The 25,331-nt window shown below is 42.8% G+C and overlaps 1 protein-coding gene across 6 annotated transcripts in view; it reads left to right on the top strand.

The window, feature by feature from the left end:
* Positions 1 to 273: 273 nt before the first annotated feature.
* The window catches only part of map4k3a (mitogen-activated protein kinase kinase kinase kinase 3a), a 275,867-nt gene continuing 250,809 nt past the window's right edge, over positions 274 to 25,331 (top strand). For all 6 annotated transcript variants that reach the window (XM_070890095.1, XM_070890098.1, XM_070890096.1 and 3 more), the window contains exon 1: positions 274 to 614. In XM_070890095.1, the coding sequence (XP_070746196.1) occupies positions 504 to 614 (111 nt within the window). In that variant the 5' untranslated portion in view covers positions 274 to 503. The remainder of the gene's footprint in view (positions 615 to 25,331) is intronic.

Consider the following 25,331-nt stretch of genomic DNA (forward strand, 5'->3'; position numbering starts at 1 on the left):
TTGATTCCAACATTTTCCCCACTACTGATGTCAGGCTAACCAGTCTATAATTATATAGACCGGTGAATATATATATGTGTGTATTTATATAATAATATACATATACAAACATAAACACCTAAATATATATATTATATAAATACATCCACATATATATATATATATATATGGGTGTGTGTGTCTAAAAGGCATTGTAAGCACTGCCTGTTTGAGCGCAGGGTTAGCGGACGGCTGACAGTGCGCATGTGCCGCTGCAGCCCAGCGGAAGCCATGTTCGGTGGCGGCGGCGGCGGCGATTTGTGAGGGCAGCCGGGGAGCTGTGGCCTGTTGGCCCGAGGCTTGGTTTAAAAAAAATCATATATATATTTATTGTTGCGGTGGTGTATGTGCGTGTTGCGGATCGGCGGGGGGTTTGGAATGAGTGAGCGGCGCTTGCAGGACGGTCCCGCCGAGCCCCCCCGCTTGTTATAGTTCTTTCCTTGGCCCCCGACCCGGCGCCCACCATGACCGCCCACTCGCAGCAGGGCAGCATCGACCTGTCCCGCAGGAACCCGCAGGAGGACTTCGAGTTGATCCAGCGGATCGGGAGCGGCACCTACGGCGATGTTTACAAGGTGTGTGTGTACTCGAGCCCGGGGATAGGCTAGGCCCCGGGGAGGGGAGGGGAAGGGAGGGGGTGACGGTGTGTATTGTTTTTGAGGGAGGGAGGCCGGGACTTCATGTCCCTGAAAGCCAACACCCACCGGATCAGCCCCCCGCCCGGGGGCCGGGCGCCCCTCACTGGCCCTGACTTGTTTATCTGTCGGTCGCTTTCAGCGGTAACACGGTGGGGGGGAGCGCCGTGCGCGCATCGCCTTTGGGTTTGCGGGCAATGGCGCCTGTTAATATTTAATAGTATTTATATTGTGGGGGGGAGCGACTGAATTTTCTGAATAATTGGCACCGCAGGAATGGCGCATCTACCATTATTCTGATGCAGAAATCACAGCAAGGGTTTCGGGGAGTGTAGTGGTTAATAATCCAGAGAATCTGCGTTCAAATCCCCACCAGGGCAGTTTGACATTTTAATTCCGTTTTAATAAATCTGGAAATCAAGAGTCAGTATCAATTTTTTTTTAATAAACAAAAAGTTGTGGTGAAAACCCAACTGGTTCACTCCTGCCTTTTTTTTAGCAGAGGAAACTTGCTGTCCCTACCTGGGTCTGGCCTATATTCAATGCCAGCGCACCAATGTTGGTGACTCTTGACTGCCCTCCTGAAGTGGCCTCGCTGGCCATTGTTGCCACGGCATCTTGGGGTGGGCTGTGCCAGAGATGCTCACATCCCGAGAATCAATAAATAAAATTTTAAAAGTTCCAGGAAATTATGGTGTGAGTGACTTATGCTATTACATACCCCATGCCATCATTTAAGAACATAAGATTTAGGAGCAGTAGTAGGCCATTTGGCCCCTCGAGCCTGCTCTGCCATTCACTATCATGGCTGATCTACCTCAACTTGACTTTCCTGCACTATCCCCATATGTCTTTTTTTCCCCTTAATTTCAAGAGAATTTGCTGGGACTTACAAGTTACTCCACAGAGACCCTTACTGAAAAAGTTGAACAGCTAATTATCATAGTCCCCCCCGCCACTTAAAATCAATGCCAAATTTGAGTTTGCTCAGTTAATGCCATGACAGAATAGTGCTGGAGGGTTCCCAACCAGTCGAGTAATCTGTTGCTCAGCAGGTTGCCCGAGGGCAACATTTTTACTGACTGACTTCAGGAATTTCTTCGGCATCTTAAACCTCAATTAGGTATTCAAATAAATATTTTGACAACCAAGCAGGTTCACAGGTGATTATTTTTATAAATATTTATTGAGCTTGTGCGATAAGCATGAGGATCACATATCATTTGCTAGGCAACCCTATGCATATGAGGGATCTTTAATACTGATTTTATATATTTATGTTACGGTTTCAGTACTAACACTCGAATGAAATCAAACTCCAGCTGGACATTCTGTCTATACATACTGAAACCCATCCCCGTGTTATCAGATCAGAGCCTTTGCTCAAAGGGGCCCCAGTTCCATTCTATCTGTGTTGGGCCCACGGTACCTTGGATGTGTATCAGTGCTGCTCCCAATCTGCTGTTATGCTCGTTGTAGTGTATTCTAACTTTACTAGCAAACTTGAGCGAATTCAGGTAGCACTGCAGTTTAACTTATGGTGTTTGTCCCCATTGTAGCAAATTCCGGGCCATTATTGTTGGTACTCATTATTAATACAGGCAGTTGGACACACTGTGCAAGAATGTTTGGCAAAGTCTTTGCAGTCCTCTTGCACATATCTTGGTGGGTTAGCATTCTGGGTTTGGTTCTCACTGTTTAGCTTCTTTCCTAACTTTGGAACAAAGTGCTCTTTTTTAAAAAAAAAAAGTTTATTTTGCCCATTTTAAGGTTTTTTTGTTAGTTTGTTAACAATGAGGGTCATATGCAAATTACTTTTTTGTGTGCATTTAAACTTTTGTAGAAGAATCTTTCTTAATTGGGATCTGTGCCACAAAGGCATCTGGAAGATTCTTGTGGAGTTTTTTTTGTACTGTTTTCCTTTGAGTACAAGTAAACTAGTAGACACTACAGAATATAGTTATGGAATACAGGACATGTTGTACAATGATTGTAGAACAGAAAATTTGAAATAATAACATGTAGGAATATTGCTTAGAGCTTCACAGCTTAAAGGTGCAACTGGTTGTTACTCATTTTAAAACTATATCTGATTCAGGTGGTGTGTGCATAATTGCCTCCCCACAAATCAATGTTTTATCCTTAAACAATTGTGACTAACAAAAGAAGGGGAAGAGAGATAAACTAGGACATTATGAGCCTTTACTGTATAATATCATTTGTGGGGAAGTTACTAGAATCTGTTGTTTGGGACAGAGTGACTGAGCATTTGGACAAATATGAGTTGATCAGAGAGAGCCAGCATGGACTTGTAAAGGGTAAGTCATGTCCAATGAGCCTAGTTGCATTTTTTGAGGAGGCAAATGAAGTGGTAGATAAAGGAGTGTATATGGATGCTATTTATATAGACTTCCAGGAAACATTCAACAAGGTTCCACATAAGAGACCAATAACAAAAAATGAGAGAGCATGGAATTGGAGGCAATCTATTGGCTTGGATAGGGAATAGGTTAGGAGGTAGGAGACAGATAGTAGGGATAATGAGTATGAACTCCAATTGGCAGGTTGTGATCCCACAAGGATTTGTAATAGGGCCACAGCTTTTCACTATATTTATAAATGACAGATGAAGGTATAGAGAGCCATATATCTAAGTTTTCTGATTACACTGCGTTAGGTGGCACAGTAATAGTATAGATGGGAGCAGAACGTTGCAAAGGGACATTGATTGATGAAGTGAGTGGGCAAAACAGTGGTAGATGCAGTTCAAGGTGAGGTTATCCACTTTGGATCTAAAGAAAGAAAGATCAGAGTATTTTCTAAATGGCAGGAAGCTAGAAACTGTGGAGGAACAGAGATATTTAAGGGTCCAAGTACAGAAATCACTAAAAGCTAGTGTACAGGTACTAAAAATTAATTAAAGAGGCTAATGCAATATTGCCCTTTATCTCAAGGGGGCAATACAAAGGGGTGGAAGCTATGTTACAGCTGTACAGAACTTTGGTTAGACTTGATCTGGAGTACTGCGTTCAGTTCTGGGCATGGCATCTCAGGAAGGATTATTGGCTTTGGAGTGGTACATCGCAGATTCACTAGAATGATAACTGGGGCTAAAAGGGTTAAATTATGAGATCAGGTTGCATAGATTAGGCTTGTAATCCCTTGAATGTAGAAGATTAAGGGGTGATCCTATTGAGGTGTTTATAAAGATTAAATTATTTGATAGGGTAGATAGAGATAAAATATTTGCTCTGATACAAGGGGGCATAGCCTTAAAATTAGAGGTGATGTCAGAAAAAACTTCTTCAGAGTAGTGGAAATCTGGTGTTCTCTTTCTTCCCCCCCCCCCCCCCCCAAACAGCTGTTTGGGCTATAGGTCACTTGAACATTTCAAAACTGAGATTGATACATTTTTCTTAGGTAAGGGTGTTGAAGATTATGGAACCATAGCAGGTAGATGGAGTTAAAATATAGATCAGCCATAATCTAATTGAATGACTGAACAGGCTCAAGGGTCCTACTTGTGTTCCTATGTTCCACTATTCCAGTTATTAATCTCTTTCTAATAAATTTTGCAGTCAGATGAAGAAATGCAAGGTAGTAGCGAAAAGCCTCAGCATTGACCTATTTCTGTTTTGTAGAATTATGCATACTTTGCATTGTGTAATTATACAATTCTAAAAGTATTTGTAGGACAATGAAATGTCCATCCTCCCAAAAAGTGTAGACTTCTGGAACTACAGTTTCGCAGGGTGGTAGCACCATCCAATATCTTGCCCACCTGGCCATTCCTGATGTGTAAGGCTGGGCAGTGAGTGTTGGCAGGCTGCTTAACAAGAAAGACAAGTCCAGTATTGTCATCTGGCACCCACAAACATGCATTAATACAGTCGGGATCATTGCATAGAAATCAGGAATGAGATCCTTGGCTGATTAATTATTTGCCTCATTATCCCAGGGATTTAGGGGGCAATTATAATCCTGGCTAAATTCAGTTATTTTGGCACAGACTGGAATCAAAGTTGTGACGTTCTGATATATATGCTTAGTTCTACACAAGGCAGTGATTCACTGAGCCTACTGAGTCTTGGTTTTTGAAGGATGAGAAAGGGATTTATTTGAGTGATCTGGGGGAATATAGCTTGTGATATATATTTTTGTATGTAGGGCTCGAAAGAATAGTGTAGCATGCCTGTCAAGAAGATAATTTGAGTACTTGTCGTTGATGGACTTTGAGGGAGAAGGAAAAGTTTCTTTATTCTTTCACCAGCATACTATCCATAAAGCATGAGCCTATTGGTGAATGTTGGCAGGTTATACTAACACGGCGAGCATCGTGACTGAGACCGGTCCTGTCCTTGTGACTTCCATTTACGTGTATCTCCATCTGAAAATGTAAAACTTTTGACAGTCTTGTTGCCAGTCCAAACCTCTTCCAAAGTACATACATGGATGCTCTTAAAAATAAAACATAATTTGGAGCAAATAGAACAGCTTTTTATTTCACTTCCATCAGATTTAATATATTCAAAACATATTAAGATTAACAGTCACTAGTGAAGTAACTGCCTGTAGCATTGAAAATAGCATTTCTACACGTCAGCAAAATCCCTGCTAACCTCTACAGGGTATATGCTTTCCTGACCTTCCATTTTTAAACACTATTCTCTGGATGTGGGCGTCGCTGGCAAGGTTGCATTTATTGCCCATCCCTAGTTTCCCTGAGAAGGTGTAGGTGGGCTGCAATCCTGATGGTGATAGTGCTCCCACAATGGTACTGGGTAGTGATTTTTCCAGGATTCTAACCCAACTACGATGAAGGAACAGTGATACATGTCCAAGTCAGGATGGTGTGCAACTTGGAGCGGCGCTTGGAGGCGATGGGGTTCCCATGATCTCGCTGCTCTTGTCTTTCTCAGTAGTAGGGTCATAGGGAGGGAGATTCTGTTGATTAATTGCTGCAATGTGTTCTGTGGATCATGCATACTGCAGTCACAGTGTGCTGGTGGTGGAAAGTGTGGATGTGCAGTTCTGTAGCGGGGCACCAATTAAACAAATTGCTCCACTCTGTTGATCATCTTGTGTGGTTGTGGCTGCACCCAACCAGCTGAGTGGTGTGTATTCCATCACACTTCTGCTGCGCCTTCTAGATGATGGTGAGGCTTTGAGCTGTCAAGAGCTGAGCTACTCATCGCAGTACCCAGCCTTTGCCCTGTTCTTGTAGCCATGGTGTTGATATGGCTGGTCCAGGTGAGCTTCTGATCAGTGGTGATCTCCAGGATGCTGGTGGGGTCTTGGTGATGGCAGTGCCATTGAAGATCAAGAAGAGATGGCTGGACTGTCTCTTGTTTGAGACAGTCATTGCCTTGCATTTGTGCAGTGCAAATGTTACCTGTCCCTTGTTAAATAAGCCTTGAAGTCATCCAGGTCCTGCCGTAAGATAGCATGAGCTGCTTTCATTATTGGAGGAGTTGTAAAAGGAGCTGAATGCTGACTTGTCCGAGAACGGCGCCACTCCTGACCTAATGATAGAGGGAAGGTCATTGATGTACAACTCTTTTTGGGGAGTACAAAATAACATTAGATCGAGTGCCCCCCAATCTGGGGGACACTCCAGATACTTATAACAGCCCTCTTTTTTTTTTGTATTTTTGTAGTTTTTTTTTGTTAGGGCATTAAAATTCCATATTTTACAAGTGCCCCCTATAAAAGGGGAGGGGGACACTAAAAACTCCGGCAATTAAAACAAATTAAACTTTAAAACATAAAATCAAATTAAAATTTGGTTGCCGGGGTGATGATGCACTCCAGTCCCTCCGGCGCCCACCTCTCGCGGAAGGCCGCGAGCGTACCGGTGGACACCGCGTGCTCCATCTCTAGGGACACCCTGGCCCGGATGTAGGCGCGGAAGAGAGGCAGGCAGTCAGGCTGAACGACCCCCTCGACCGCCCGCTGCCTGGACCGGCTGATGGCACCCTTGGCTGTGCCCAGGAGCAGTCCTATGAGGAGGCCCTCTGACCTACCCGCTCCCCTCCGCACAGGGTGCCCAAAGATCAGGAGTGTGGGACTGAAGTGCAACCAGAAATTGAGGAGCAGCCCCTTTAAATAATGGAACGGGCTGCAACCTCGTACATTCAATAAAAACGTGGAACACGGACTCTTCCAGACCGCAGAAATTGCAGGCGGCCTGGGAGCCCGTGAACCGACTTAAAAATTTGTTGCATGGGACTGCTCCGTGCACCACCCTCCAGGCCAAGTCCCCGATAAATAGTGGGAGGACTCCCGCGTAGAGTGCACTCCATCGGGGACCCCCGCCTCCTCCGGACAACAAGTTGGTACGCCATGGCGTGTCCTGACGGCAGACGAGGATGGCAAGGTTGAGAGTGTGTAGGAGCAGCCCGTACAGGAAACCCCTCCGCGCAGAACTGAAAGGCACGGAGGGGATTTCCCCGAGGCGGCTCAAGTTGTGAGGCGCCGGCTCCCGAGGGAGGTTCCGGGGTTTGGCGCCGATGAGGAATTCATTGATGTACATTGAGCGAGGAGGGAAAGCAGCTGGAGATGCTTTCCCGAGCAGCTCCTGCAATGTCATGACTGACTGCTCTGTGACAAGCACAACCATCGTCCTTTGTGCCGGGTATGATTTCAGCCACTGGAGGGTTTTTCCTTGACCTCCATTGACATCAGTGCCATACTTGGTCAAATGCTTTGCTATCGTGGACAGCTACTCCTCGTATCTTCCCTGGCATTCAGCTCTTGCATCCATATCTGGATTAAGGCTGCGCTGAGGTCTGGAGCCGAGTAATTGTAACAGAACCTGAACTGAATGATGGTGAGCAGGTTATTGATGAGTAGGTGTTGCATGATGGCACAATTGATGATTCCTTCCATCACTTAATAATTGGGAGGAAACTAATAGGATGGTAATTGACAAGGTTAGAAAATATGACCTACAGTAGATACATGGGCAATTTTACACTTTTGGGTAGGTGCCTGTGTCGTAGCTGTATGAGTGGCTAGTTCTGATGTGCAGGACTCCTTTGGTGATGTCTGCCTGACCCCTCTCCTGTTTTATATAGATCCATTACTCTTCTGGTCAGAGATGTTCAAGTCAGATCTGATGCTGGGGACTAGACTGATCATGTGCTAAGTATACTTGAGTATGCAGCCCTCAGACTTGAATGTTTGGAGGTGGTAATTGTGCAAGCGGAAGTGGGAGAATGCAAATGACTTGGTAGAAACAAGGACATCAAAGACAGAACCAAGGCAGCTGTGGAATAGGTCGATGTAAATAGTACTGGGTGGCGGGCTAGAGGAGATGGGGTGTTGGGAATTAATGAGGGATGGAGGTTTTTTTAGATCAGTGTTAAGGCTGAGTTTGGTGAGGGAGATGAGGAAGCCATTCAAACTTAGGAGATGATGAGACCCTACCTGATGGCAAAGTGAAGGTGATTTCTGCAGGGTGAGGGCAGAGAAATTGGAGCAGAGTGGGCAAAGGGAGCTCGGGTAAAGAGGAAGTCACCCGATGCGATGTCACTTCATGTTATGGGAAGAGATTTCAATGAAGAACGAAAGCTTGGAAGGACAGTAGACACCAAAAACTTTAAAAGAGTTGTGAAAGAGGACAAAGTGCCGGAGGCGTAGCAGCAGGAGAAGCCTGAATAGGACCTGGTAATGACGACCAGCCTGTTGTCATGGCAGCTTGGGTGGAAGAAATGGAATGTGAAGCTAGTTGGGATGGCTTCACTAAAGGAGAAAGGAGCTAGGCTGTTTGCGAGCCAGGCTTCAGTCAGACCACAATGTTAACAGACTCAGCCAGGCTGAGTGCATGGACCAGGAGGACAAGACAAGAGAGTGACCATTCTGGAGGGAGATGCGGAGCAGGCCAGTAGTTGGAGAGGCAGTGGAACAGAGACAGAGATTGAGTCCTGGCAAATCAGCTGGATGAGATCAGCAGTTGAGGTTGCTTTTGTGGGAGAGACTGCTGTGTGTACTGTGGTGGACATGGAAGAGAATGCTGTGGGTGGAGCAGATGAAACTGGGACTAATCTTCTCTAGAAGGCATATGAGTAATGTACCGCTTAATTTTTTTTGTGTGTGGTCCCTTTAAATATGCTGCGCAGCATTTTCTAGCGGCAACAGCTTGTGAGCAGCCTGTGTGGGACCTCCCGATTGATGCATGGCCGCATGCCCATGCATCTTGGGGGTAACATTGAATGTGAGCTTTGAGTGGCTGCAGAAAAGATTGGCAGAGTTTGTACATTGGAACAGGAGAAAGCCATTCAGCCCCTTGAGCCAGCTCCTCCATTCAATTAGATCATGACTGATCTGTACCTCAACTCTGTTTACTCTCCTTTGATCCATATCCATTGATGCGCTTAGCTAAACAAAAAGTAGTGTTCAATGGGGTGGAAAACCAAAAGTGTAGGGTACTAGAGTAGCTGTAAATGACTAACACGAGCAGTCGAGGAGTTTGGCTCCCAAGTAGCAGTCAGAATGTGCCAACGAGAAGGATTAGATACATGTATAAAATACATTAGAAACGGGATGTGGCTAAATAAGTCATTTATAAATAGAAACTTGGAGAAGCATATGGGAGGTGTGGGCTCAGGTAGGAGTGGCAGCCAGAATTTGCCAATGAGAGGGCACACCAATACAGGTTATACCTCTGCAGTCCGGGACACTCTGGTCCGGCATCATTCCCAGCGGGGATCGCGACCCGCTCTGTGTCCTGGGGCTGGCTGCTGCTCTTCTCCCTGCTGCCTCCAAGTATGCCCTCCTTGGTCGGTCGGCACGGAGAGGGAGCGAAGAGCATAATGGCTGACTGAGGCACCGAAGCTGGGGCTGAAAAATGCTGCGCAGTAGGCTTCTGCGCAATGCATGCGCAGAACGTGGCCGGGTCATTATCAGCAGTACCTGGTAAGTCTAGGGTACTGCTGACATCGCTAGGGTCAGCGTGACCTCCCGTGGTCCGGAAAATTCTCTGGTCTGGCACCGGTCAGATCCCAAGGGTGCCGGACTGGAGAGGTACAACTGTAGAAGCTTTGGATTACATATACAGCATGCAAAAGAAATTAAATGTGGCCAAAGGAGTACTTTAAATAGAAACTTAGGAAAGCATAATTAGAGGACAAGCATGGAGTTAGCTAAAACATGTAAATGCTATTTTCAATACTACAGGCATTTATAGTAGGTTATTAGAGCATGACACTTATTCAGAAATCTCACTTAATTGCATAAGAAGCAATCAGTCTTGCAAAAATGCCCATATATAGCTACTTCAAATGAAATAAATAGTGTTAAATGTTTTGTTGCTGCAGAAGTTAATGTTAATGGGTAGAGCTTTCACGTTGGGCTCAATCGGCAATCTGGGCGCAAATTATGCTGGTTTCCTGAAGTAATTAGTTCAAGTTTCTGCTCAACTTCATTTGCATAATCAAGTGTAGGAAGTTAATTTTTTTTCCATTATTTAAAACTTTTAAAACTTGCCTACTAGTGCTGTTGCGCCTTATAAAAAAAAAAAGCTTAATTTGAACAGCCGCCCTGAACAGGCACAATCGGCAAAACTCGTCACGCTCATTATTTCAATCTGGGGGAGTAGCTAGTTTATTGGGCGGGCTCAGCTTCCAGCACTATGTTTTAAACCAGCGTTCAAGATGGTGGAAATACGATATTTGCTTGACGTAACTTGTGCTTAAAATTCTTTCACGCTGGTTTGGCCAATTTTGGCTGAATTGAGCTGGTAAAACTAGTGGAAACTAGGCCAGTTCATTTAGAATGTTTTATTATATTTGATTGATCTGAATTATAAATACTGTTGTATTTCAGTTCCAAATTAATTGTTTTTAGAGGGGTAAAGATGATCAACTTTCTGCACTTTGGGGGAGGTTTGTAAATTCGCAAGACTGGCAACAAGGAGCGAATCTCAAAATGTAGCTTTTTGGCTGGAAGCATATGTGCACTGAGGTTACACATGGACATGATTGGTTACAGCTATGATGTTCTTTGTGGTCAAATAGCCTGCCACCACTCATGGATGGGCTGCCCATAAAGTGAGGGCCTTCGAGTCAAATAATCAAGTGACTTTGTTTTTCAAAAGTACTTTGACCTTTTGACTGTCAAATTATACTTTTAATTTCTCTAACCCTAATGTTATCTTCACTGCTCAGAATATTTAATTGTATTTTGTTAAAATTAATTACAAGTCCCAGTATTGTTTTTGTCTAGTTTTATAAATCCTAAATACGCAAACTCTCCCTTTTCCCAACAAATTGAATTGTAACTCCTCACGCACAAATCCCTGCATGGGCATCTCCCACTGTACCTTTGTTGTGTCCCAGCTTGGGTCTTTCAGTCCTTGGACTATGGCCTGATGTGCATTGGCCTCCCCCACCACCATCATCATTATCATCATTGAGGAAGACTTGCTTCCATTCTTAAAATGAGTCCTTGGATGGCTGAACAGTCCAGTACGAGAACCAGTCCTTTTCACAGGTGGGACAGATAGGCGTTGAGGGACAGGTTTGCCGCATGCTCTTTCTGCAGCCCGTGCTTGATTTCTGCATGCTCTCGGTGAGGAGACTCGAGGTGCTCGGCTCCCTCCAGGATGCACTTCCTTTACTTAGAGCGGTCTTCGGTCAGGGACTCGGGTGTCAGTGGGGATGTTGCACTTTTTCAGGGAGGCTTTGAGGGTGTCCTGCCCACCTTTGGCTCTTTTGCCGTGAAGGAGTTCCGAGTAGAGCACTTGCTTTGGGAGTCTTGTGTCTGACATGCGAACGATGTGGCCTGCCCAGCGGAGTTGATAAAGTGTGGTCAGTGTTTCAATGCTGGGGATGTTGGCCTGGTCGAGGATGCGAATGTTGGTGCGTCTGTCCTCCCAGGGGATATGTAGGATCTTGTGGAGTCATCGTTGGTGGTATTTCTCCAGCGACTTGAGGTGTCTACTGTACATGGTCCATGTCTCTGAGCCATACAGGAGAGCGGGTATTACTGCAGCCCTGTAGACTATGAGCTTGGTGGCAGTTTTGAGGGCCTGGTCTTCAAACAGTTTTCTTCATGGTGGCCAAAGGCTGTACTGGCGCACTGGAGGCGGTGTTGATTCTCGTCGTCAATGTCTGCTCTTGTTAAGAGGTTCCCGAGGTGTGGGAAATAGTCCACGTTGTCCTTGGCTGCGCCGTGGGTCTTGATGACTAGGGGGCAGTGCTGTGCGGAGAGGACAGGCTGGTGGAGGACCTTTGTCTTACGGATGTTTAGTGTAAGGCCCATGCTTTTGTACGCCTCAGTAAATACATCGACTGTGTCCTGGAGTTCAGCCTGTGTGTGTGCGCAGACGCAGGTGTTGTACGTGTACTGTAGCTCGACGACAGAGGTTGGGGTGGACTTGGACCTTGTCTGGAAATGGCGAAGGTTGAACAGGTTCCCACTGGTTCTGTAGTTTAGTTCCACTCCAATGGGGAGCTTGTTGACTGAGGTGGAGCATGGCAGCGAGGAAGATTGAATGCATGAATGGTGGCAGAGTATTTGCCTTTTGGTCCTATTCTTCAGAACTCCCTCACTAAACTCTTTCCCTGCTTTGCTGCACCTTTCCCTGTCTTTAAAATCCTCCTTAAAACCTATCTTTTGGAAGCAGAATCTACTGCTTGATGTCTCTTTCTTCTCTGAATCACCTGCTATATAAATGCAAATTGTTATTGGTACACATTACAACCCACTCTTTTTTTTTTTCTCCCCCTGCTCCTTTAATGGAGTGCATACTTTTTGGCATGCTTTGTTAAAGACCAAGTTAGTTTTGCACTTAGGAATCTTATGCTTCTGCATGTATATTTTTGGGGTTCGAATTCAAGCCTGAATTTAGAATTTACTCAAAAGTAACTTTTCTTTGGCATAACAACTTGCATTTATATAGTGCCTTTAACGTAGTAAAACATCCATATTTACCAAAAAGTGATTAAACTCATTAATCCATGTATGCAATAACCAGAATCACATTAAATTTATTCAAGAAGTAGTTCGACAGATCAAATCTATGCAGGACTTTGTGGTTTCATTCTTTGAATGTTAGGAATAGTGTAACGAAGAATTTCTCCATTTCATAAGAGAACGTCAGCAAAATTAAATTTGGAATCGGCTTTGGAGTTTTAGTAAACTTTTTCAATGAGCTTACCACATCAGCGGTACTGTCATAAATGATCCTTAAAGTTAAAATATTCCTTGGAACTGGATCAAAATTGTTAGCACATTCCTTTGAGTTACAGGAGCATGAAACTTATTCAGAAATCCCACTTAATTGCTTAAGAAGCAATCAGTCTTCCAAATATCTAGCAAAAATGCTCCGATATAGCCACTTCAAAATAAAATAAATATTGTGTATTAAGTGTTTTGTTACTGCAGAAAGCTATAACCTAATCAAAGGTTCAAATAACTATAACTCGTGGGAGCAAAGCTTAAACAATTTATAACAACTGCAGTCTGAATTCGGTGGTTGTTACTCCCTTGAATTCATTCCATGGTAAGATATATAGCTATTAATATAGAAAAAATCTTAAGCCTGTGCACACTTCCTGTCAACTTTTTCCATTATAAATTCCTATATCCAAATTTATAATGGAATCTGCCTGTGTAAACATGTCATTCTGCAAAAGATGGTGCTGTAGTGCCTCAGTTTTGTGTCTTCCAGCTCCTAAGTCTGTTGCAGAAAAACTCCAGTGTTTCAACCAACTCTGCTTCCACATTGCTGGAAGTTTTGCTATTTAACTGTAATAACTTAAAACCAAAAAATAATTTTCAGGTAAGAACAGAATATATGACTTCAAAATGATTGGACCAGGGAATGCAGACATAATTCAATGATGCCCTGCCCTCAAACACTACTTTACCTGGAGCCTACACTTGGTCTCTGTGCAACTGTATTGGAGATTGACTATAAATGATACACATAATGGCCTGTATTTTGCAGCCAGTGGTGGAGCAAAGGCGCTTGCCACTAGCCCTGAAGAGTTTGCCTTTTTTGATGTTCAATTGATTTCAGCACTCTGTAGTGGGAATCCCCAGTGTGAGCTGCTGTGACGTCAACAAGTTGTCTAAGCAACCAATCACATTGCAGAATTCTCTGACCGGCAGCCAGGAAATAAAAAGCTGCTTTTATCTGGACTTTAAAAAAAATGTTAGAGAGCGAAGTAAAGGTTAGGACTCTCATGGGGATGAGATAGAAGATGAAATAATCATGAACAAACTTTAAATTGTAATTTTTATAATTTGATACTCTGCAAATATAAAAATTAGTTTTTCAGGTCCACAACGTTTGTTTACCAGTCAATACACTGTTAAAATCCCAGTTATACATATTCCACAAGGCCTAACATTTAATGTGATATTTTGGCACAGACTCGATGGGCCGAATGGCCTCCTTTTTGTACGATACAATTTTATGATTAACGCCAATAAATCTTTTCATCGGTTTCACTTATTTCAGGCTTATGGGGTGGTGGGTCCTTGGTGTAGCCAGTGTTACAGCAGTGAATGACTGACTTCAACTTCAGGATTTCCATGTTTAGAACATAAGAAAATAAGAAGCAGGAGTAGGCCATACGGCCCTTTTGAGCTTGCTCCACCGCTCACGTGGTTGATCATCGACCTCAACTCTACTTTCCTGCCCGATCTCCATATCCTTTGATTTCCCCTAGACGCCAAAAATCTATCTCAGCCTTGAATATATTCAGAGACTTGACATCCACAGCCTTATGGGGAAGAGAATTCCAAAGATTCACAACCCTCTGAGTGAAGAAATTCCTCCTCATCTCTGTCTTAAATGGCCTACCCCTTATCCTGAGACTATGCCCCCTAGTTCTAGACTCTCCAGCCAGGTGAAGCAACTGCTCAACATCTACCCTGTCAACCCCCTTCAGAATCTTGTATGTTTCAATGAGATCACCTCTCATTCTTCTAATCTCCAGTGAGTACAGGCCCATTCTACACAATTTCTCATAAGACAACCCTCTCATTCCAGAAATGAATCTTGTGAATCTCGTTGCACTGCCTCCAAGGCAAGTATGTCCTTCCTTAGATAAGGAGACCAAAACTGTGCACAGTACACCAGGTGTGGTCTCACCAAGGCCCCTATACAATTGTAGCAAGACTTCCTTACTCTTGTACTCCAACCCCCTTGCAATAAAGGACAACATGCCATTTGCCTTATTGCTTGCTGTACCTGCCTACAAGCTTTCTGTGTTTCTTGCACAAGGACATCCAAATCTCTCTAAACACCAACATTTAAAAGTTTCTCACCACTTAAAAAATATTCTGCTTTTCTATTCTTCCTACCAAAGTGAATAACCTCACATTTCCCCACATTATCCTCCATCTGCCACCTTACTGCCCAATCACTTAGTCTATCTATATCCCCTTGCAGTCGCTTTGTGTTCTCCTCGCAAGACCCGTTATCCCTGCTCTTTGTTTTCTGTCTGTAAACCAATCCTCTATCCATGCTAATACATTACCTCCAATCCTATGAACCCTTATAATCTTTTATTTGGCACCTTATCAAATGCCTTTTAGAAATCCAAATATATTACATCCACTGGTTCCCCTTTATCTACCCTATTAGTTACATCCTCAAAAACTATAGTAAATTTGTCAAACACTATTTCCCTTTCATAAAACAATGTTGATTCTGCCTAATCATGTTATGATTTTCTAAGTGTCTTAATACCACTTCCTTAACAATGGATTCCAGCATTTTCCCGACGACTGATGTCAGGCTAACTGGCCTGTTTTCTCGCTCCCTCCTTTTCTTGAATAGTGGTGTTACATTTGCTACTTTCCAATCCGCTGGGACCGTTCTAGAATCTCGGGAATTTTGAAAGATCAAAACTAATGCATCCACTATCTCTGCAGCCATCTCTTTTAGAACCCTAGGATCTAGGCCATCCGGTCCAGGGGATTTGTCGGCTTTTAGTCCCATTAGTTTCTCTCGTATATTTTCTCTACTTATATGAATTTCATTAAGTTCCTCACCCTCATTAGACCCTTGATTCCCCTCCATTTTAGGTATGCTTTTTGCATCTTCTACTGTGAAGACATTTAATTATTTCTGCCATTTCCTTATTCCCCATAATTTCTCCTGCCTCAGCCTTTAAGGGATCAATGCTTACTTTTGCTACTCTTTTCCTTTTGACATACTTGTAGAAGCTCTTGCAATCTGTTTTTATATTTCTTGCTATATTTGGATGCGCTAAATCCTAAGCTGAGGTCAGTTTCATAGAAACATAGAAAATAGGTGCAGAAGTAGGCCATTCGGCCCTTAGAGCCTGCATCACCATTCAATATGATCATGGCTGTTCATGCAACTTCAGTACCCCATTCCTGATTTCTCTCCATACCCGTTGATCCCTTTAGCTGTAACGGCCACATCTAATTCCCTTTTGATAATATCTAACAAATTGGCCTCAACAACTTTCTGTGATAGAGAATTCCACAGGTTCACAACTCTGAGTGAAGAAGTTTCTCCTCATCTCGGTCCTAAATGGCTTACCCCTTATCCTTAGACTGTGACCCCTGGTTCTGGACTTCCCCAACATCGGGAACATTGTTCCTGCATCTAACCTGTCCAATCCATCAGAATTTTATGTTTCTATGAGATCCCCTCATTCATCTAAATTCCAGTGACTATATAAACCTAGTCGATCCAATCTTTCTTCATATGCCATCCCGGGAATCAGTCTGGTGAACCTTTGCTGCACTCCCTCAATAGCAAGAATGTCCTTCCTCAGATTAGGAGATCAAAACTGCACTCAATACTTGAAGTGTGGTCTCACCAAGGCCCTGTACAACTGCAGTAAGACCTCCCTGCTCCTATACTCAAATCCCCTCGCTATGAAGGCCAGCATGCCATTTGCTTTCTTTACTGCCTACTGTACCTGCATGCCAATCTTCAATGATTGATGTACCATGACACCCAAGTCTCGTTGCACCTCCTTTTACTAATCCGCCTTCCTGTTTTGCCATCAAAGTCGCTAACCTCCCATTTATCCACATTGTATTGCATTTGCCCGTTCACCTACCCTGTCCAAGTCACCCTGCAGCCTCCCTAGCATCCTCCTCGCAGTTCGCACTGCCACCCAGCTTAGTGTCATCTGCAAACTTGGAGATATTACATTCAATTCCTTCGTCTAAATCATTAATGTATATTGTAAATAGTTGGGGTCCCAGCACTGAACCCTGCGGCATCCCACTAGTCACTGGCTGCCATTCTGAAAAGGACCTGTTTATTCCCACTCTTTGCTTCCTGTCTGCCAACCAGTTCTCTATCCACGTCAATACATTACCCCCAATACCATGTGCCTTAATTTTGCACACTAATCTCTTGTGTGGGACCTTGTCAAAAGCCTTTTAAAAGTCCAAATACACCACATCCACTGATTCTCCTTTATCCACTCTACTAGTTACAGCCTCAAAAAACTCGAAGATTTGACAAGCATGATTTCCCTTTCATAAATGCATGCTGACTTGGACTGATCCTGTCATTGTTTTCCAAATGCACTGCTATTACATTTTTAATAATTGATTCCAGCATTTTCCCCACTACCGATATCAGGCGAACCGGTCTATAATTCCCTGTTTTCTCTCCCTCCTTTTTTTAAAAAGTGGGGTTACATTAGCTACACTCCAATCCATAGGAACTGAACCAGAGTCCATGGAATATTGGAAAATGACCACCAATGCATCTACTATTTCTAGGGCCACTTCCTTAGTCTGCATTCTCTTCACATATCTATAGAAGCTTTTGCAGTCAGTTTTTATGTTCCCTGCAAGCTTACTCTCGTACTCTATTTTCACCCTCCTAATTAAACCCTTAGTCCTCCTCTGCTGAATTCTAAATTTCTCCCACTCCTCAGGTTTGCTGCTTTTTTGTACCAATTTATATGCCTCTAGCTTGGATTTAACACTCCCTAATTTCCCTTGTTAACCATGGTTGAGCCACCTTTCCTTTTTTATTCTTATGCCAGACAGGGATGGACAACTGTTGTAGTTCATCCATGTGATATTTAAATATCTGCCATTGCCTATCGACCGTCAACCCTTTAAGTATAATTCTCCAGTATATCCTAGCCAATTCAGGTCTCGTACTGTCGAAGTTTCCTTTCTTTAAGTTCAGGACCCTAGTTTCTGAATTAACTGTCACTCCATCTTGATGAAGAATTCTACTATATTATGGTCACTCTTCCCCAAGGGGCCCCGCACGACCAGATTGCTAATTAGTCCTTTCTTATTACACAACACCCAGTCTAGGATGGCCAGCTCTAGTTGGTTCCTCGACATTTTGGTCTAGAAAACCAACCCTTGTACACTCCAGGAAATCCTTCTCCACCGTATTGCTACAAGTTTGATTAGCCCAATCTATATGTAGGTTAAAGTCACCCATGATAACTGCTTATCTTTTGAATTTTTAAAAATATAATTAGGAATAAATGTGAATGGAGGTTGGACTTATCTGAAATGACACTGCTGAGATAAAGGATTGCGTTTCTTTCCCAAGTATATTTATTCTTCTGAGTCATAAGTTATTGAATAATACAACGGGAGGTGAACTTCTAAAATTTATCTATTCACCCAGTTAGTGCTACCAAAAGCACAATATTGACTTATTTGTGCTGCAGTATTGAAATGCAAGTTTGACAAATATATTACAGATTTAAAGCCTTTTGTATAATTTTGGAATTTTTTTGTTGGAAGAAAATTTTACTGTCTACTCATTACAGCTTGTTATTGTTAAACAGTAATTTTGAAGGGCTGCATAGGGACGCTACTTTACTCACATTGATGTTCCAACATGCTATACAAAAGAGTGGTAGGATGTGGCTTTCTGCTTGTGGTTGTCCATGTGGTGAACTGTTAATCTTGCCTGTGTGATCATGGGAAGAGTGTAAAGGTGCAGGTGCGTCCCTCATAGATCGAGATAATTGTTGTAAAAATCACTTTACAGTATGTTTAGAATTCCCGTGTCAGCCTTGCCTCTGCATCAGAAGGTTGTGGGTTCAAGCCCCTCTCCAGAGACTTGAACACATAATCTAGGCTAACATTACAGAAGGAGTGCTACACTGTTAAACCGAGGCCCTGTCTGCCTCAGGTGGACGATCTGAAAAAGAGGCGTTCTCCTGGTGCCCTCGTCAATATTTATCCCTTAACCACCCATCCAGCTTTTTGGTCATGCCCCCAGTTACTAACCTCCCTTAATATTCTCTTGTTCTATCCCAAGATCCCTGTCTTTTTGTATTCTTGCTCATCTCCCCATTTCCTGCTCTCCATGCTCACCTTGTCCATAACCCATCATCTTCTTCTTGATTCTCACCTCCCCTAACTCCTGACCACGATGCCCATTCCTGGCTTCCATGCTAGCTCATTTTCCTGGCTTCCATGCTATCCATGTCCCTCTCCCAATCAAAATCACAGTTAATACTGCCCATCTCAAAAACCTACCCTCAACCCACTGGTCTTTTCAACTACCACACCCAACTCATCTTTTCAACTACCACCCCATCTCCAACCTCCCTCTCCTTTCTAAGATCCTCCAAAATGTCAATGCCTCCCAGCTCTTGGTCCATCACTGCCCAAATCCCCTTTGAACCCCTCTGGCCTGTCTTCTGCCATTCTTGCAGCTACCCACCTTGCAACGCATTCCAACTCCTTATTGACACATTCTTCCATGGCCATACCCTCCGCTCTGCAGTTTCCTCCATCCTTGTATCCCCTCCCGAATGTGCTGGTCTTCTATGGAACTTCTCCATTTGACCCAGTGTTGGTGGCAGACTCTTCAGCTGCCTCAGTCATACTCTTGGGACCATTCTTTCCTGCACATCTCTCTCCACTTTTTAAAAACCTATCTCTTCAACTTATCCCAAAAATGTTTTCTTTATTGGTTGGCATCCGTTTTCAATACATCTATTCGTATAGCGCCTTGGGATAGTTTTCTACGTTAAAGGCACGATGATATAAATGCAAAGTTGTTTTTAATTCTGTTGAACTGTTTGGCTCAATAATTCCTCCAAGCCATTTGTGCCCACAAAACTATTCAAATAGTAAACAGACAATCCCAACACAGACTTCTATAGCAGAACAGACAAACTGAGAAAGAAGGCGGGTTTGCAAAAATATTGAATGAGTAAATAGAGCAACAGTCCCGATGAAAAATTGCTGGAGTTTAACCCATCAAAGTTAAGGATAGGGAGTATAACTCATTGAATGGCGGTGCAGGCTAGAAGGGCCGAATGGCCTGCTCCTGCACCTATTTTCTATGTTTCTATGTAACAAAGCTCCTGACTTAAGTGCCATATCCTGGGATGTAATTCTGCCTGCTCAGCTGCCTCCAAGTGGGCATTACAGTGGAAGTTGATACCCCTTTAACCAGTGAGAGTTATTTTGGTAGCTGATGGGGAGTGGTAAACCTGGTTAATCTTTCTCCCAGCCATAGTCCAAGGACATTGAAGTTATTAGTGCTCCCACCAACCCTGCTTTTCCTGGGGGGGGGGGGGGTTAACTTGACATGTATGCATATCAAATTGGCACTTCTCACATCTAGATACCTTAGTATCACATTACATGGTGCATTTATCAATGACCCCCTCTCAGTCTTTTATGATGGAAATTAAGCTGCAGTTCTTGATGCATGAGTCTGAATTTACGCATTGTCGGGGATCATCTGTGGAGTTTGACAATTGTGGATCACTTCTGTATAAAGGAATATGCCAGGGATTACGGTGATGACTTAATCAAGACTATGCAAACTGAGTGTACCAGAAAGGGTATCTGAATTTTTCAAAGTGGTCACGGAATCTATGGAAAATGGTGTGCCTCTATAAAATCACACTCTCTGGTAAAATATTTTGCTGTTCTTAAACACCTACAGTTCTTTTAAAGTGGTGAATTCTGGTTAATGCCTCCGTTAAAATAGCAGAGAAAGGAACTGCGTCCAAATGTGCTAAGTGCAATTAAATTTGAACGTTGGAAGAGTTGAGCAAGTTTGAGGAGGGGGACTGCTGCTGTTGGAACTGTACCTGGCAATGAGTCAGCTCTTTCAGGAAAGGAGGATGGAAGGACATTGAAGGTGAGGGCAAAGTAAGAGAAGGAGTCATAATTCTTTTAAGGGAACAGTATTTGATCAGGCACTTGACCACATTCCAAATAAAAATAAGTATGAGAAACTAAAACTGACAGGTAACAGACACATGGTGGTTCCTGCGTGTCTACTCCCAATGGAGTAAATGCAAGTTGGCACTGGAATCATGGTGATCTGGGGTAGTTGAACCTCCCAGTGAAACAGTGAAAAAGCCTACTACTTTTTTATGGCTGTAGCAAAGCAAATCAAATGTCAATATCTAAATCAGCTATCCAGGCCAAAGCTTCCAGTGTAACCCCGGAGAGGCTAGTCACTCCAGTGTTTACATTGACCAATAATTTGTTCAAGGATTCAGTTCCTGATGGGTCTCAAAATTCTGATCCTGAAACCCAGACTCCAAGCCTTGAGTAGCAAAAACTCTTGAATTACTGCAGCCAAGAACAAATTAAAGGAGGCTATAGGGTCATAGGAACAGGAGTAGGCCCTTGAGACTGTTCTTCCATTCTATTAGATCATGGCTGATCTGTGTATCAATTCTATTTACTCGACTAATCCATATCCCTTGATATGCTTACCCAATAAAAATCTGTAGAATTCGGTCTTGAAAATTTCAATTGACCAAAAATCCGCAGCCTTTTTTGGGGACGGGGACGGGTGGTGGGTGGAGATAATTCCAGATTTCCACTGGAATTGGGACCAGTAACTTAAGTTTGATATACAAAACACTCAGTATTGGGTTCCCAGCACTGTTTCATTTATCTTTTAGTCCAAAAAGTTTAAAAAAACAAAGTTCTCTCTCTACCTGCTAACACCAGTTAGTGTCTCCGAAGGCAGTGACTTCTGGGGTATACTTATATAGGTGGCAGCAGTGCTTCTGTTCTCTGAGCCTGCAGTGATTTTTGTTTTGTACGCTGGTAGCCCTGGGAAGCTATCAGCAATTGAACTGGGCTTTGTCCTCACCTAGTCTTCATATATGCACTCCAGGAAGGATAAGTAGATAGAAATTGGGAATGGAAACCCTGAATAATTTTTTCCAGCCTTGGTGTGCTAAGATGCACTGTGATGCTTCTCTCTGCCACTTGACTGACAATTTAGCACCGACCAGGGAATCTGAGACTTTTCCTGTCAATAAGGATAAGGGCATTTATCCACTGAACCATTAGAGAACATCACAAAGGACTTTATTTTTTTAATTAGAACATTATACTTTTTATTTGTTTTGTGGACAAAGTTGTTTAATGTGGTAAGGCAAGGCATGCTTGCCCTTTTAAGATCTCTGATTGGAAATTTGTGGTTCTTGCTTTCAGTAACCTATTGAGCACTTTTTCCCATTGGTGCCGGTCACATTGGGAGTGATATATTGCCATTCTAGATTTCTCGCTGGGTCAGAACCTTGGAATTCCCTACCTAATGCCATGTGGGAGCACCGGGATTCCCTAGCTAATGCCAAATGGAAGCACCATTACCACAAGGCCTGCAGCGGTTCAAGAACAAGGCCAATCAACTTTTCAGGGCAGCTAGAGATGGGGAATAAACTAAATTGAACAAAAAAATTGGTAACCCAATCATTTTCACAGTTGAATGCTACGGATAAAGACATTAGCTGCATAATATGATGCAACCACATTTTCTGGATGAACCTTGTAACGAAGGTTAGTTACAAACCATTCTGTATCAATGGTAGCTCCCTCAGTACAAAATTTGGTAAGACTATGGCTTCAGTCAGGGACCAGTTGCAGATCTAATGCCCATAACATTGAAGCAGATTCACTACTTCATTGCACATGTTTGGCTACTAAAGTGCTAGTTCATGCATAAAATTTAGTGTTGGTGCTTACTTTCACCACCTCTTCGATAACATCAAAGACATCCACCAAATCCAAGAGAACCAAGCTGAAGGTCATTCCTGGCCTTGTGTCTTTATCCAAGGACATCTGCACATTTCAATGCTAATGCAAATACAGTTCTTGTAAGAAGAAAAATAAAGAACCTGTACTTTTAATGCATTTCAAGTGCTCAGGAAATTCAAAATGATTCATAGCCAGCAAATTACTTTTGAGGTGTAGTCACTGGTATTGGTTCAGAAAATGTGGCAGCCAATTTGCATACAGCATGGTCTCTCAAACAGCAACAGGATAAATAACCAGGTTAGCTGTGTTTGCGGTGTTGGTTGAGGAATAAATGTTGGCCAGGACACTGGGAGAACTCCCCAATCATCTGTGAACCGTGCCATGGAATTTTTTATGTTCACTTGAACAGCCAGACAGGACCTTGGTTTAACATCTCATCAACTTTCTTGTCAAATTCAGAGTGACTCAAGATTGAGTGTGCAGAAGCCAGCACTAATTTCCATAGCCTCATTGAAAGAAAATACCTGAAAGACCTGCAGACTAAATGAGTACAGTTTGGACAACGTCAGAGTCTTCGTAGAAGATATATTCGATGACCTTCATTTCAGAATGCTGTTTGGCTTCTCCCTCATTTTCCATCTTCCCAGCTCTTCCAAAAAAGGGGCTTAAATCATTAATTGTATTTAGAATGCAACATTAACATGAGTTTTTTTTTTAAGCTCCTGGGGCATGAGATGGTTCCAAAATAGAAGTTGAGCAGGTTCTATTACTCCGAGTTCATTGTCCTGAAGAGAACACGAGGGCATGATCTGTCTTGATTTCTTGAGGAATTAGTTCCAAGTGATTCATGTGCAGCAAACGTTATGCCTCAGGGGCAAACTTCACAGTGAATTGTAGTCTTGAGTCACCCAGGTGCAGAGTTCCAACATTTAGCTATGTTGCAACGAAGAGGTGTTGGGTGGAGGCTTCTTGCCTACTAATGATTTAGTCACTGATATTTTAAATATGCTTGCTTTCCACTGTCCTAGCTCGGAAGTTTAAAATCTCTCTCTCTGAAGTAGACAGGTCAGGAAGTTAGTTCCATGTTTGATCCTTGATCTCAAGCTAAGGAAGTGGTAGAGATACCACAAAACATCCCTGGGTGAATAGGATGTTGGGAGGTGATGAGATCGGAGTTTACCTGTGATGTCCTCTGCAGTTGACTAGAGTACCAGAACACTGTTGAGGTTCAACCCCTGAATTAGAACTACTGGGGTATGGTACCACAGTGAGACTTTTGAGAGTCCTTGTTTTCATGCAGCAGTTGGGAGTCACAGGAAATACTTGTTTCAAATGACGGGTAGCTATTGTTATCTGCCAAATGTGGCTCTGTCTAGCCATAAAGCTGAAAGGTTCAAATATTGTATGGTCTGCTTCTGATAATTCAGTTATTTTTGGCGCTAAAATATTTGAACTTCAGCAATTTGCAGTTACATAAATAATACAATGAAAATTTGAATTAAAAATTAAAATAATTTGAATTAAGCAACTTTGAGCTAACAGACTTTGTAACTAAAAGCAAAACTTTTAGTAGATAAGGAACCTTCAGACTAATTTTCCCTACTTGCATCTTGTTATTTTGATAAAGGATACTTGAAAACCAGATGCCATGGCAATGAGTTACCATCCTTAAAAAATAGAAACAAATTTAAGGAAGAAAGCTTTGATCCTGCTGAAAAATCTTCAATAAGAAATCTAGGCTTGGGCAGTTCCAGGGTAGTTGTATATTTGACACTTGAATGTCATAATTGATAATTTAAAAAAAAATTATCTCCTCACTTTTGCACTTTAAAAAAAAAAACCATTTTTTTATAGATTAAAAACAAAAAATGCTGGAAATACTCAGCAGGTCTGGCAGCATTTGTAGAGAGAGAAAACATTAACATTTTAGGTAGTTGATCTTTCATCAGAACTGGAAAAAGTTAGAGATGCGACAGGTTTTAAGCAAGTACACAGGCAGGGAAATGGGGTTGGGCGGAAAGAACAAAAGGTCTGTGATCGGGTGAAAGGCAGGAGTGATTAAATAACTAAAGGGGATGATGGGCGAGGCAAAAGGGGGTGGTAATGGAACACGTTGCCTCTAAATGGCAACAACACCTGCTGTCTGGGGGGAAAAAAAATGGGAGCTGTGGTTATGATCTGAAATTGTTGAACTTGTGTTCAGTCCGGAAGGCTGTAAAGTGCCTAAAGAAAAGAAAGACCAACAACGGATGTCTTAAAATGTTTTGCAGCTAATGAAGTCGTTTTGGAGTGTAGTCACTGTTGTAATGTAGGAAATCAAAACTAATCGAAAGATGAGGTGCTATTCCTCAAGCTTCCTCTGTTTGGTGCTAGGACTTTGTTACTTTGTTCTAGCTGCTGGGAGACATGAGAAAACAACTATGAGCAATTTTATTTTCCCTCTATCCCTGGGACAGTGCCAAGCCTTTGCTTGGCATTTCCCCCCACAGGATGGCCAAGATCCAGGACTTAATGTTGTTTGAGAATACACCCATGAGACTTTCTCACGTGATCTTGAATGAGGAGCCAGCAGATAATTAGGTGTTAATTTCAAACAGAACATGTTTGTACTGTCTTGCCCCCTCAATGGAAACTAGTGCCTGTCTTTGTGTGTGTGTGTGTTTTAAAAGTCTTCCAATACCACAGGTGGGCCTAGTTTTG

The sequence above is a fragment of the Pristiophorus japonicus genome, chromosome 9 (assembly GCF_044704955.1).
Source record: "Pristiophorus japonicus isolate sPriJap1 chromosome 9, sPriJap1.hap1, whole genome shotgun sequence".
NCBI lineage: Eukaryota > Metazoa > Chordata > Chondrichthyes > Pristiophoridae > Pristiophorus > Pristiophorus japonicus.